Raw genomic sequence first — 14,279 nt, 5'->3', positions numbered from 1 at the left:
GAGGCTAGAGATCAGCCAAACAATTGTGCATTCAGAAAGCAAAAGCTTTGGTAAGGTTATGCGGACGGAAGGGGGTGTAAAACCATTAAAGATGTCAACAGAGGAGAATTTGAATGAACCATGGCTCAGCAGGAAAGACAGGCAAGTGTAAGAGTATGTGACAAGAAGTGAGAGCTGGTCCCTGTCAGGGAGCAGTTTAAAAATGTCCCCAGTATGGTCTATTAAGATTTCTGCAGAGTGACTCAATTCCCTCTGAGTGCTGCCTGGTGACACGGACCATCCAAAGAACATTCAAGATGCTTTCCTAAATCTCTTTTTATAAAGAGAGAACAAGGGTCTGGATGTAAGTCTCCTATCTGTGGCCACCAGCTGACCTGTGTCCCTAGTGTTCTGTGTCCCCCTGGGAGTCTGTTGTGGTCTCTAGTTACTGCCGCCACAGGGTTGGCCCCCTCAGCAGAAAGGCCTCAAACGAAACATCTCTTTTCTTTACACTTCGAACCTTGGACTTGATGTTTCAATCGGGGCTTCCTGTCCCCATGTTTGTTTTCTTTATGAGGGAAATGTAATCTCTCCAGTCCTGGCTGCAGAAACATGCAAATCAGCTAACAGTGCTGTTTGGTGGAGTTCTCTCTGTATGCAAAACTTCCTGGAATAAATCAGTCATCCCCAAACGGGAGGAGGCTAAAGGGCAGAACAGGGAAAAGAACGTGGGGACCAGGGAATGGGGCTTTCTCTGTTGGAATGGGGTAAAATGCCCCATGCTGGCCTGGGTATCCAGAGGGGCCCCCATTGACCTCTTTGTCTCTTTTGTTATCACTAGGTGGCAGCACACACCCACACCGGCCCTGATACTTGGGTATTCAATCTGTACTTGGACTTCACCAGGCTCAGGGTCCAAGGCCCCCAAATTCACTACCTTGCTTTTTTTCTGTTCTGCTCTGCCTTTCTGTGGCTCTGTTGGTCTGTGGTCATCTGGGGGAAACTCTCTCTCTCTCTCTCTCTTTTTTTTTTTTTTTTTTTAAGATTGAGCTCAGTGGGAGACAGAATCTTGCTGGTTAGGAGTGCTCTGTACTGGCCCCGGCATCCAAGAGCTATAAGGCACAGGGTTAAAGCACCGGTTCCTTCTCATGCTTCAGTGCAGGTGTGTGCTGCTGGAATCCAGGGTAGGAGAAGCAAAAGGAAGAAGGGAGAAAAAGAGGAGAGAGGAGGAGGAGAAGAAGGAAACGGGGGAGAAAAGGAAGACAGATGGGGAAAGAAGAGGAAAGGGGAAGAGGGGGGAGAGAAAGAAGAAAGGGAAAGAAATAAAACCTAAAACAAGGGCCAGCTCCTTCCCACAGCCCCCAGAGTCAGGGACTGTAAGTAAATGCTAGACTTTTACATTTTAATACGTTAGCTACTCCCTTTCACCCAAATGCTACTTAAAGTTTCTGGAGAAATTTCCAGTGGGTTAGAAGCTTCTGTGAAGTTTTGATAAGCAAATGTGGCTGTGCTCCCGCGCCCTGGTCATTGGCTGACGCTGCAGCCGCCAGATTTTGACACAAATAATCAGATTGAAAATCAGGGAGGGGAACAGAAGAGGGGGAAAAACACAGAAACGAAAAGGAGAAGTGTCTGTTTGTGCAGAGACTCATAAAGTTGACAGGGCCAAGAGCAGTCCCCAGGGACAGCGTGGAGGATCACGGCTCTCAGGACTCGGGCAGAACTCTGAAGAGGGACAGCTCCCGGACTGTGGGTGAGTGCCCCAGGGTGCCCAAGGCAGGGAAGGCAGTCTGTCTGCTTCCCTTGGTGGTGAGAGGAAGAATACTGTGATCACCTCTCTTCTGGATGCAGTGCTCATCAGCAGGGGAGAGAAGGAAGTGCATGCGAGATGCCTCACACTAGAGCAGGAATTCTTCCTGTGAATTTTGTGAAACTTCATTGTAGGCACCTAGGCTTCATCCAGATACACAGTCAGTTCTCCCTCTCTCTCTCTCTCTCTCTCTCTCTCTCTCTCTCTCTCTCTCTCTCTCTCTCTCTCTCTCTCTCTCTCTTCCTCTCTCCCCCTCTTTCCCTCTCTCTCTCCCTCTGTATCTCTCTCTCTCTCCCCTCTGTATCTCTCTCTCTCTCTCTCTCTCTCTCTCTCTCTCTCCCTACACACACACACACACACACACACACTTCACACAATTTTCTAGGGTCACCAGAGGAGCCCAAATTGGTGTCTCCCTGAGCTGGAGCTGCCATGTGCCAGGAACTCAGAAGGAATTGGTAGCTCTGATGATCTTCTCAAAAAGAGTTCCTAGAAGCACCGGGGAGTCAGACACCCTCTCCTTAGGAATTTACTGAAGGTAAATGACAAGGTGGGGCGGACCAGCCTCTGGGAAGCACAGGATGGTGTAGGGGAGGCACTGCCAAAGGTTCTTGGCTGTTTGAGCATCTGTAGCTATTCTCACCGAGAGGAAAAGGTGAATTTGAATCTTTGGGTCTCTTAGAGAACAGGGCTCATTGCAGAGATGCGCACAGATGCTGTGGTCTGTGACTGGGTCCTGGGAGAGCCAGCATCTTTATAAGACTGCTGTGGGGTCTGGCAGCTTGGGTGCTGGCAGGGTAGCTGTGTTGGAAGAGTCACAGCTATCCACCTGTGCTCTTCCAAGTCCTGCAAAGTCCTCCATCAGGAGAGGGGTAACGTTTTGATTTAAGGGTCAACCTGTAGAAAGTTCTTTGGGGGAGTCAGGCAGTTCTAGATGATTTATGTCTGATGGAATCACCCCAGTGGTAATCACCATTCCTGGCACTTCAAAAAAGGTGGGTGCAGGCCCCACTAGAGGTTCTGAAGAGCAGATGGCTGGACGTCTCCCATCACTGGGACACAGAACCTGCTCCCAGGCAGAAATAGCACAAGACTCCTACATCTGAAGGTGTTTGCACTGTCCTTTTGGGGAGGGGGGGGGGCTCTGGTCTTGGTGTAGACATGCGCAGACAATGGTTTGTTTGTTTGGTTTTGTTTCTACTGTGATAAAACATGTCCATAGAATTGACTATCTTTTGCTTTGAATTGTGTGGTGTGCTTAGGCACCGGCATGGGCTTCAGAGTCTACCACAGACGCACACTCTGGTCCCTGACTCCTTCCTTCTCTTCTTTCTCACTACGTAGTTTTTTTTTTTTTTAAAGACCCTTAATTTCTGATCATTCTGCCTCTGCCTCCTGGCACTGTGTCCTGAGCTACATTGCCAGTCCCTTTCTTCTTTTATTTATTTTTTTAATCTCTCCTTTCTGTTTTTAACTTAAGATTACTATTGTTAACCAGGCATGAAGGTGCACGCCTTTAATCCTGGCACTTGGGAGGCAGAGGCAGATGGATCTCTGTGAGTCTGAGGCCAGCCTGGTCTACATAGAGAGTTCCAGAACAGCCAGTGTCTCAAACGAACTACAAAAGTATTATTGTTTTTTGTTTGTTTTGCATGTAAGAGAGATGCTTGCCCTTATGCCGAGCCCATTTTATGAGCTGTTCATTAGCTATTGATCAGATTCATCTTGTTCAACCATGGCCACCATTGATCCCCAAGGCTGTGTCCTTTTGTGAGACCGAGACCCCATACCTATTCACCAATAGCTGTTCTTCTTGCCCCAAGTCCCTGCTAACCTCAAATCTACTTCAGTCTCTGTGAGCTTGCCTGCTCTGCACCACTAGATATTTGTCCTTCTGCAGCTAGCTTATCTTGTTCCCTATGGTCTTGGGGTTCATCGTGCTACGTATGCTGAAATTTCCTTCAGTTAGAAGTCTGGATCACGTTGTGTGCTTTTGGCCTGGCTGTATACCTTGCTTATCCACCCAGCCTGGATGGACATCTGTACCTCTCAGCTTTTGAGGATGGCGTTGCTATGACTGTGGACGGTCAGGGTCTCTGAACTCTGAAGGTCATTGCCCACTTTATTTATGTATTTATTTGGTGGTGCTGGGGATTGAACCCTGGGTCTGCCACATGCCAGTCACCGACTTAGGTTCCCTAGGTGACCCAGGCTCCTGGCCGTGACTCTGTGACATGGCTCGGTAACTTGTTTGTTGCCTCCTTCCCTTGTCTTTACACTTAAGGAAGTCCAAAGGGTCCCCTGTGGCTGGCCCTGAGAATCAGCCCAGTCTTGCCCAACCCTCCTAAAAAGGGAACCTAACTGGCCAGTGTCTCAGGCAAGGTAGGTCAACAGGCTGCACATGGGCTAGGTAGTCCCTAGCTGAAGGTCAACAGATTGTACATGGGATTTTAGAGTAAAGGGGAAGTTTAGAAATCTCTTAACCCAACCGTCTCCTCTGAAAGATAGGAAAACCAAGCCCAGGTTAGCGGTGCACGCGGTCGCAGAGTCAGCCTCATCTCCCGTGGGCTGCACAAGGTGCCTGGGGTCAGGAAATCCTGATGAACCCACTATGCTCAGAACCTGAGGGTGAAGGATGACACTACAGCCCTCCAGTGACCGCAGCTGCAGTTCTGACTCAGGGTCTATTGACTCTTTAGAAGGGATAGAAGGTTTATGAAGGATGCTGACAGGGGGCCTCTTTCCGGAGGCCAGATACCATCATTCTCTCTGTTTTATGAAGAAATCCAAGTGTCTTTCACAATCTCTGCCCTGAGCTCTTTCTCAGAATGGTCCATGTGAATCAAAACCTAGTGGTTATTAATTAACTTCATTATTCCTCTTTCTTTTTTTCTTCCTTCCTTCCTTCCTTCCTTCCTTCCTTCCTTCCTTCTTTCCTTCCTTCCTTTCTTTCTTTTTCTTTCTTCTTAACCCACCTAACAAGGGCCAAAAGGAAATTCTGTGGATATAATTGGCTACTATTGTAGGCTTGGGATCTGACTAAGGACCAGCTATCCTGATAGGCTTGGGAAAAGAATGTCCTAGAAGGGAAAGGATAGAGCTAAGGCACCAGTGGGAAGAAGCAAGAAACCCAGGGCCTCTTGATTCTTTTGATACAATAGTCTATGCCAGAGGTTGCTGGGAGGAGCACAGATGGTGTAGTGGGGATACAGGGTGAGTCACGAGTCAAATCCAAGCAGGACGGTAGCCCAGGGCTTGCCTCTGTCCTAACCTCAGAGTTAGCATTCTCTCTAAGCCTTGAGATCCCCACCTGCAACCTGAGGACACTTCCTACTTCCCTGTCCCCTGAGACACAATGCACGGAGTAGGGCAGCCATCATGGCTTGTTTTCTTCTTTGATGTACTATGTAGTGACTGTCTCAGTGAGGACCTGACATGAAAGGCCTGGTATAGCCCATGGCACACCGACATATCTGTTGTCCTTCTGCTGTGTCTGGAGGTCCTGGGCCTAGATGAACGCATTCGCTGCCCCTCCCCCTGATCAGGATTTAGAGTCCCTCAAGTGAAGGGTTGGGGAGATTCAGGGACTGGGGGGTGGGAGGGGGAGAACCCAGGAAGGGAGGAGGCAGGAGAGGAAGGCTGGCCCAGGAAGATAAGGTCGTGTCTGCTGTGTGTACCAGGATGAGCATAGGCCCTTCCAAATCCTTTGTTTAGAGAAGTAAGAATCTGTCAGTGGAGACCCAAGAGGCTAAGTCCCATCCTTCATTTTAGAGTTTGGAGAACGGAGGTCTTGAGCCAGCTCTCTGGTTCATCCTTAAGAGCGCGCCTGCTGGGGTGAGCCTAGCCGCCCCCTGGCCCCATCAGCTTTTCCTCATTGGGCAGAGATGCCATGTAATGGCTCAGCCTCGGTGTCTGCCATGCACCTTACATGCTCAAGGTCCTTTCTTGCTCCCAGCAATGACTGACATCGAATCAGGTCCCCCTCTTAGCTGATCTAAATATAGGCTTCACAACAAGGAGTGCTGGACCTGGCTACCCTGCAAACAGCCCCAATCATTGATACTCTCCAGCAGAGCTCTGGACCATGGGCAAGCAGACTTAAGGCCTCTCCTGCCCAGTTTTGGTTCACCCCCTGGGACAAAGGTGACTCAAGCGCCCTTGTTACAAGGCTAAACTCTAAGCTGTTTTTCCTAATCTTGCCTCCCACCCTGGTCTGAACTGAGGCCTTATCGTCTACCCTCTACTGTTGTTCAGAGGCAGCCAAATCCTTTTTCCCGCCTTTGCTGGGCGTATCACAGATGCAGCCTTCAGTGAGTGTCTGGTCATGGGTGGGTCTGGAACTCCTCCCATGCTTTCTGAGCTTTGGCCTGAATAGTCTGGAGTACTAGTACGGGGAGGGTAAAGGGCTCCAAGGGGGCTGTTTCCCAGGACCATGGGAGCACTGCACAGATTAGGGCAGGGATAGGAACCATTAGTGGGAGAGCAATCGTATTCTGTCCTAGAGGACTCGGTAGGTGACATCTAGGGAGGTCAGCAATGCTTCCCGCCTTATGAGTCAGGCAGACCCTTGGACTCATTTGGACATCCTGCTCTCTCCCAGTCCCTGAGTAAGAAGTTAAACAATGATGCCCACTGCTGCCGCCACTGGGGTTGGTGGCATTCGCCTGTCTCCATCCACAGGAAAACCAAACCTCCAGATGGGCCTCCTCAGGCCTCTTTCCATTATCAATGGATGGGAACACCCCCCCCCCCCCGCCCTTTCTGCTGCAGCAGCTCCCCCTTCAGGGCAAGGCAGGCTTTCAATTGAGTGTCCACTTGCCTCACTAGCCTCAAGTCCCTTTAAGCACCGCCCCACCCCCTCCACTCCCCCACGCCTTCACCCACACCCACCCCACTCCAAATGAGCAATGAGAACCTGGGGCGCTCATTTGGGGGATAGCACACCCCAAAGTAGAGGAAACTAGCCCAGAGAAATGAAGAGTCTGCCCAACTGAACAACGGGCAAGCTGGGGGGGGGGAGTCTCCCCTCATGAGCTTCTTTTGGGGAAGTATTATTTGTTTTGTTTTGCTTTGTTGGAACAGGGTCTTACTATGTTTGTCCTGGCTGGCCTGGAACATGATCTATAGACCAGACTGGCCCTGAACTCAGGGAGATCCTACTGCCTCTGCCTCCCAAGTGCTGGGACTAAAAGCATGCATTATGGTAACACCTGTGGGCAATTAGCTTAAAAATCTAAGCTCAGATTGTGTAGTCGCTTAAGTGTGTCGAGCTGGACTCAAGAACGACTTTTTTAATTTGTTGTTTGAGGCAGGGCTTCCTTTAACTCAGGCTGGCCCTGAACTCATATAAAGCTGAGGTTGGCTTGAACTGTGGCTCCCCTGCCTCCACTCCCCAAGAGCTAGGAATAAGAATGCACCGTCATAACTGGTCTTATGCAGGGCTGGGGGTGGCACTCCACCAATGGAGCTGCACCTCAAGAACCGCTGACTGGGGTCCACACATGCCTGCTTCAGGGGCCCCAGTCAGCCTTCCTTTCTCTTCGGCCCAGGCTGACCGAAGCTTCTAAGCATGAGTGTATTCTGCCTGTGACTAATCCACCATCCAACCAGACGGTCAAAGTTAAGGTCTTAATAAGTTTGGTTCCTTCTGGAAATCCCGAGAAAATCAGTTCATGGGTCTCTCTGAGCGCTTGGTAGCGGGAAGCAGCCCTTAGTGTCCTGAATCTAGAAGGCAACTCTCCCTGCCTGCACCCAGCTTTCCCTCTTCTTGTAGGGAGGGGCACTGATCATTTGGGGAGTAAGGCCTATCTTCAGGCACATCTTAACTTGATGTGATAGTTATAGGCGCCAGGTGGGTGTGAACTTTTGGGGAACATTATACAAACCAGCATGGGATAGCGTCTTTGATCCAAAGGAATAGTGCTTGTCGCTCTTAGCCACTCCCATTGCCCCTCCCTCCCCTGCAGGTGTGGAGCACACTCTGAAAAATGCCCCGGTCCTTTCTAGTGAAGAGTAAGAAGGCTCACACCTACCACCAGCCCCGGGCACAGGGCGATGACCTGGTCTGGTCTCCTGTCATAATTCCTGGTGAGTGTGCGCTTAAGCTATGGCCCACCCCAGGCCCACTTGGCACTGTCTTGACGCTGTGGCATTTCTTCTGCATCTCTTAGCTGTTGCTGAATGAATGAGTGAATGAATGAATGAATGAATGAATGAAAGAAATACTCGTCTCTGTCTAGCCTTTGGGGTTCTGGGAGCATCGGACTCGGAGCCAGGAAGGGACATGGCTCCGGCTGAGGTCTGAAGTCGTGTGCTCTGGGTTCCTCCACCTCTACTGTCCCTGGCAGAGGTGTGAGCAGCAGCAGGCTGCTGTCCCTGGGTCCCCTCTCCCTGGAGACATGGTACCCTTGCTCTCTGAAGGCATTCCAGAACTGGTGGTGGTGACTCTTGGGTCTTGTCTCCTCACAGTGGCAAAAGAGCACACCCAGGGCGTCAGCGCTGTTCTCAGTACACCGCTCCCAAGCCAGAACGTGGCCTGGAACACAGTCAAACAGGAGCGGGAAATGCTGCTGAACCAGAGCCTTCCCAAGATGGCCGCAGCCCCAGGTACGCAGCCAGGGTCTCCGCTGCCCCCTGCAGGTGCCAGAGAGGAGAGCAGTTGACTGTGTCGCAGCACTTCTTAGGGTCATTAAGTTGGGGAGCATCAGTCACTGGACGCCATCCGGGCTCTCAGCTTCTGCTGGACACTTCTGGACAGGCACTTGCTCTAGACGAGTATGTACGTGTGTGTGTGTGTGTGTGTGTGTGTGTGTGTGTGTGTGTGTGTGTGAGAAGCAGCTGAGGGGGCCCATAGGGCAGTGAGGTTCATAGGGCAGTGGCCTGGCGGTCCCTCGGGGGAGGGCGCTGAAACTGCAGTGTAGACTCACATCAACAACACACAGTGGGGCTGCACACTGAAGACTCACATCAACAACACACAGTGGGCTGCACACTGAACCCTCAACAGGAGGTCACCAGGGAAGATAGAGCACCTGGGGAACCTTATTTCAAAATTAACAACCTGAACCAGATGTGCCGGTTCATGCCTCTAATCCCAACGCTTGGATGGCAGAGGCAGGCAGATCTCTGTCAATTGAAGGCCAGTCTGGTCCACATAGCGAGTTCTAGGACAGCCAAGGCTATAAAGAGAGACTGTATTTAGAAAGAAAGAGAGAGACAGAAAGAAGGGAGGGAAGGAGAGAGGGAGGGAGGGAAGGAGGGGGAGGAAGGGAGAGAGAGGGAGAGAGAGAGAGAGAGAGAGAGAGAGAGAGAGAGAGAGAGAGAGAGAGAAGAATCTGCTAGTGGCAGTTAGGAATACAACTCACTGATCTACCAAGACCTGAGCTCCACGAGGCAAGCTTGAGGCTGCCTGCGGCTCTATCTGGGGGTCCAGCACTGTCTTCTAGCCTCTGAGGGCACCTGCACACACACACACACACACACACACGGTACACCACGCACAGGTACAACATACACATCATACACACAGAGAGTTGAAGGCAAATCCTTAAAATCACCCACATATGTCTTTGTACAGAGGGGCCTCTTGGGACACCCCAGCCCCAGGATGGGGAATCGCCACTCTCCGAGTCACCCCCTTTCTACAAGCCCAGCTTCTCTTGGGATACACTGGCCTCCTCCTACAGCCACAGCTACCAACAGCCCCCCTCCACCATGCAGTCCGCCTTCCTGGAGCGCTCCGTAAGGCTGTACGGCAGCCCCCTCGTGCCCAGTACCGAGGCCTCCTTGGACTTCAGCCTCCGCTACTCTCCGGGCATGGACACTTACCACTGTGTCAAGTGCAACAAGGTGAGTAATGGGCATCCCGGCCCTGCTCAGCACCCCTCTCTCCAGGACACCTGCCCTGTAGTATGGCTTTGGGTGATCCCTAAACTGGGAATCTTTTTGTTGTTGTTGTTGTTGTTGTTGGTATTTTGGTTTTTTGGATTTGGTTTTTTTGAGACAGGGTTTCTCTCTGTACATCAGGCTGGCCTCGAACTTGGAAATCTGCCTGCTTCTGCCTCCCAGAGTGCTGGGATTACAGGCATGTGCTGCCACCGCCCGCTTTTTTTTTTTTTTTTTTTTTTTTTTTTTTTTTTTTTTTTAGCTGGGAATCTTGAGGCCATGTTGGATTCAGACCAAACCCCAACTGTCTTGCCTTTGCTTGACATGAATACGCTGTTGGGGGATAGAGAGAGGTCAAAACATCTGCCCAGACCCCAACAAGGAGATATCAGAAACAGCATCTATGTGGTTCCAACTAGCTTTGGCATTCTTTTTTTTTTTTTTTTTTGAGACAAGGGCTCATGTAGTTCAGGCTGGACCTGAACTTTCTTTGTAGCCAAGGATGACCTTGATATTTTTTTTTTTTTAAGACAGGGTTTCTCTGTGTAGCCCTGGCTGTCCTGGAACTCACTCTGTAGACCAGGCCAGTCTCAAACTCAGAAATCTGCCTGTCTCTGCCTCCCAAGTGACTTTGAACTCTTAATCCTTCTCCCTCCAATTCCTAAATGCTAAGATTGCAAGTATGCACCACCACAAATGGTTTTGTCTGCCTTTATGCAGTGCTAGGGCCCCGTGTGCCATACACAAGCGGTTTATCACCTGACCTACCTCTCCAGTCCCCTAGCCCTGAGGTCTTACCCAATGGGCTATTCGTCCTCCACAGGGGCATGGAGGGGCCTTCTGGCTCCCTCCCACAGCCCCCATTTTATAGACAGGAAACTGCCACAGAGAGGTGAGAGGACTCTGGGATACGCAGCAGAACAGCAGGACCACCCATGAGGTGCCCTTCTCCCGCTCATTCTTCTCTGTAGCCATGCCCGTCTCTTTGCTCTGCCCCAGGTGTTCTCCACCCCTCACGGGTTAGAAGTGCACGTCCGCCGTTCTCACAGCGGAACCCGGCCCTTTGCCTGTGATGTCTGTGGAAAAACCTTTGGCCACGCTGTGAGCTTGGAACAGCACACTCACGTCCATTCCCAGGTGAGCGACTGACTAGGCCGGAGAGGACACGGATGGGTAGAGGAGGGGCAGACTCTCCCTGCCTCCCTGGGTCTGAGCCACCTAACATACTGCGTCTCTGATTGATTGAAATGGCTTCACATCTAGTTGGTAGGAACTGGGGACTTCGGGGTATGTCTGTGAGAAACTATCCTATGCTCTGGGTGGCCCCACAAGCATCCTCAAGTCTTAGAGTTTTAGAGTTCAATTTAAATGCATATCTCACCACCCACCCCGTCTGTCTGTCTGGGACCCAGTCCTTTCCAGAGCAGAACAGGGGAGAGGTCACACAGGCCGGATAGAAGTGGGTTACTAACACCTGGGGAGGTGGGACCCTAGGAGCTTTCGTCCCTCAGCAACAGTCTGGGAGTTGGCTCTGTCTTCTACTTCCCAGCCTCCCACAGACCAGTCAGGCCATGGCTAGAACTGCCCCAGTGCAGATGGGAAACCAACTGACATCAGAAATGGCTCGCCCCAAAGCATATGGCGGCTGGGCTGGTGGAAGTGGGGTCTCAGCAGGTAGAGCGCTTACCTAGCAAACATGAAGCCCTTGGTGTGAGCCTTAACACCAGATGTACCAGGAATGGCAGTGCCTAAAGCAGCACTCAGGAGGTAGAGGCAGGAGGATCAGAAGCTCAAGGTTATCATTACCTACATAATAAGTTCAAGGCCAAAATGGGCTTCATGAGTCTATCCTAACTAGAGTCAGCATGTCACTAAGTGGAACTCACTCTGTGTTACTGGCAAATCCCTGAAAAACTTCGATGAGTTGCTTCATCAGTCAGTCGGCAAACATACCTTCAGGCTTATTTCGAGAACCTACTGTGAAAGGCACAAGGAGAGATCCCATAGGAAGCAAGTCAGGCCCCAAGCCTCAGCTGAGGAAGCAGGAATAGCGGCGGGGTTCTTCCTGTTCCTCTGGACCCCTGTTCTCGAGGTCACCCCAACGGAGTGTCCTCTTTCTCAGGGCATCCCAGCCGGGTCCAGTCCTGCGCCCAGCTTGGCTGTCCCGGGCCTCGAGGCCCCACCTGCACCTGACCCCCCAGGGCCTCGTTTCCTCCGGCAGGAGCGTAGCTTCGAGTGCCGGATGTGTGGGAAAGCCTTCAAGCGCTCGTCCACCTTGTCCACCCACCTGCTCATCCACTCCGACACGCGGCCCTACCCATGCCAGTTCTGTGGGAAGCGCTTCCACCAGAAGTCGGACATGAAGAAACACACCTACATCCACACAGGTGAGCGCCCATGTGGGGCCTGAGGAAAGGCCAGAGGACCCCCTGCCTGGCTCCTAGACACCTGGTCATTTGCCTAGAGGCCCCCTGGAGGAGGGGCTGGAGGGCTGGACAATCACTCGATGTAAAGAAACAGTGGCAGCATAGCCAAGCCAACAGGGGCCTGAGGGCGGGAGGCCTGCTTGTGGATTGTCTACCTGCTGCCTCTTACTCTGTCCACTGTGCCTCAGAGCTTCTTTGGGCCAGTCCTTGTGCAGCCATGGCTGTCTGTTGAGAAACAAGGAAGGGCCGACCTGTGCCAGCTTGGACCAGCTGAGAAAGCCAGAAATCCAGAGAAACACTTACCAGTTACCTGACACACTGTTGTGACATAGATGCTTGACAAAGGCGGCTTAAGAAAAACTGTGTGCCTCACAGTTTGAGATGGAGTCTGTCACAGCAGCACGGCTCAGTGGTGGGAGCACGAGGCAGCTTTAGGAAAGAGAGGGCAGAATGCTGGTGTGTAGCTTGCTTTCCCCAGGACCCTGGCCCATGGCACGGTGCCAGCCATATTTAAGGTGGGCCTTCAGTTAGCCCAATCCAGAAAATCCCCCACAGACATTCCCAGCAGTGTGTCTCCTGGGTGATCCTGTCCCTCAAGTGGACAGTGTCGCCCATCAGAGAGGCGTTTAGCTTGTTTGATTGCTTGCTTATTGAGGCAAATTCTCAGGTAGCTGAGGCTGGCCTAAACCTCAGATGGTAGCTGAGACTGGCCTAAACCTCAGACTCACAATTTCTCTGCCTCTGCTTTCAGGGTATGGGGTGGTGGTGGTGGTTACAGAGTATGCATTTTCTTTCTTTCTTTCTTTCTTTCTTTCTTTCTTTCTTTCTTTCTTTCTTTCTTTCTTTCTTTTCTTCCTTTTTTCTTCCTTCCTTCCTCTCTTTGTTTTTGTTGTTTTGTTTTGTTCTGTTTTGGTTTATTTGGTTTTTTCTTTTTGTTTTTGGGGGACAGGGCTTCCCTGTGTGGCCCTGGCAGTCCTGGAACTCATTCTATAAACCAAGCTGGCCTCAAACTCAGAGATCCATCTGTCTTTGCCTCCCAAGGGCTCAGATCAAAGGTGTGGCCACCACACTTGACTATTTCCCACTGTTTTCTAAGGTTGGCCATAAAACAACCACAGTAGGGACTGAGCGTGCGCAGGGTGGTGCCTGGCCCTGCCACCTGAGCCCACCTGCTGTTTGTCCCTTCCCCAGGCGAGAAGCCCCACAAGTGCCAGGTGTGTGGGAAGGCCTTCAGCCAAAGCTCCAACCTCATCACGCACAGTCGCAAGCACACCGGCTTCAAGCCCTTCAGCTGTGAGCTGTGCACCAAGGGCTTCCAGCGCAAGGTGGACCTGCGACGTCACCGGGAGAGCCAACACAACCTCAAGTGAGACTATGGGCTAGCCTGCCCCAGTGTGTCTCACCTGAAGGCCAGCCTCTCGAGTCCAATCCTGATCTCCAGTCCTAGAAGCAGCACTGCCTGTGAGCCTCTCTGCTTCTTTTGAGACTGGGTGACCTCAACCAAGCCAAGTTCCTTTTCTGACCGCAGCAAGGTGCAGGAGTCAGCTCGGGCCTTTCTGAGCTGAAGTACTCTCATCTGCTGCCAGAGCACAGAAAGCTACAGACCCTTGGGATGACCCAAAGAGGCAAGGGCCAGGATCCACAGAGAAGTCTCTCGCTTGCTTCTCTGGGTCTGGTGACTGAAGTTTTTGGGATTCTCTTTTCTGGCTGCCACAGTCAGAGTTGCCCCTGCCCTAGTGGTCTGGCACCCCTCTGCTTCGGCCAGACGTACTGGCTGTCCCCCCACTCCTGACCACATCCATCTGCCCACTGGGAGTCAGGCTCCACAGTGCACCCACGGCTGTAACACCAGCCATCGGTGTATCGGAAACCTGTTCCTGTCAGTCGACGTAAATGTAAATAAAGATGAGTTTGTTTACATGTGACCCCATTTGTAAAGTGCCTACCAGGTCCCCGGGACTGCCTGAGGACTTGAGGGCCTTGACAAGGAGCTAACAGACCAACCGAGAGGCATCTTGGCAAGTGTCCAGGAGGACGGGCCTAGTCCTGCTGCGGGCAGTTGTCAGTCTCCGGCGTAGCTGCAGGGAATCGCCAGAGACCTCCTTAGTGCTGCCGTGTGAGTTGGCAGGAGTGCGGGAGTGAAGCCTGGCTGGCCATGTGACTCCCATGGGGCTCTGATG

The 14,279-nt window shown here is 51.7% G+C and overlaps 1 protein-coding gene across 3 annotated transcripts; it reads left to right on the top strand.

Moving 5' to 3' along the window:
* The first annotated feature begins 1,557 nt into the window (after positions 1-1,557).
* Gfi1b (growth factor independent 1B transcriptional repressor) lies at positions 1,558-14,017 on the top strand. Of its 3 annotated transcripts, XM_052181977.1 has the most exons (8): positions 1,558-1,732; positions 2,175-2,327; positions 7,756-7,876; positions 8,258-8,395; positions 9,366-9,637; positions 10,673-10,810; positions 11,796-12,060; positions 13,291-14,017. In XM_052181977.1, the coding sequence occupies exons 3-8, from the start codon at positions 7,777-7,779 to the stop codon at positions 13,467-13,469; spliced, it is 1,092 nt and encodes a 363-aa protein (XP_052037937.1). In that variant the 5' UTR covers positions 1,558-1,732; positions 2,175-2,327; positions 7,756-7,776; the 3' UTR covers positions 13,470-14,017. The 3 variants fall into 3 exon arrangements, with proteins under 3 accessions (XP_052037937.1, XP_052037936.1, XP_052037938.1); XM_052181976.1 differs by lacking the exon at positions 2,175-2,327; XM_052181978.1 differs by lacking the exon at positions 2,175-2,327 and having other exon boundaries at positions 1,560-1,732; positions 11,895-12,060.
* Positions 14,018-14,279: the final 262 nt, after the last annotated feature.

The sequence above is a fragment of the Apodemus sylvaticus genome, chromosome 5 (assembly GCF_947179515.1).
Source record: "Apodemus sylvaticus chromosome 5, mApoSyl1.1, whole genome shotgun sequence".
Taxonomy (NCBI): domain Eukaryota; kingdom Metazoa; phylum Chordata; class Mammalia; order Rodentia; family Muridae; genus Apodemus; species Apodemus sylvaticus.
The sequence above is the reverse complement of the archived record's forward strand: the minus strand, read 5'-3'. Positions and strand labels throughout refer to the sequence as shown.

Excerpts from the sequence above, each read along its gene's own strand:
- Gfi1b (XM_052181976.1), top strand. The coding sequence starts at position 7,777 with ATGCCCCGGTCCTTTCTAGTGAAGAGTAAGAAGGCTCACACCTACCAC. Across the intron at positions 7,877-8,257 it reads GTCTCCTGTCATAATTCCTG|TGGCAAAAGAGCACACCCAG; the intron begins GTGAGTGTGCGC and ends GTCTCCTCACAG. Across the intron at positions 9,638-10,672 it reads ACTGTGTCAAGTGCAACAAG|GTGTTCTCCACCCCTCACGG; the intron begins GTGAGTAATGGG and ends GCTCTGCCCCAG.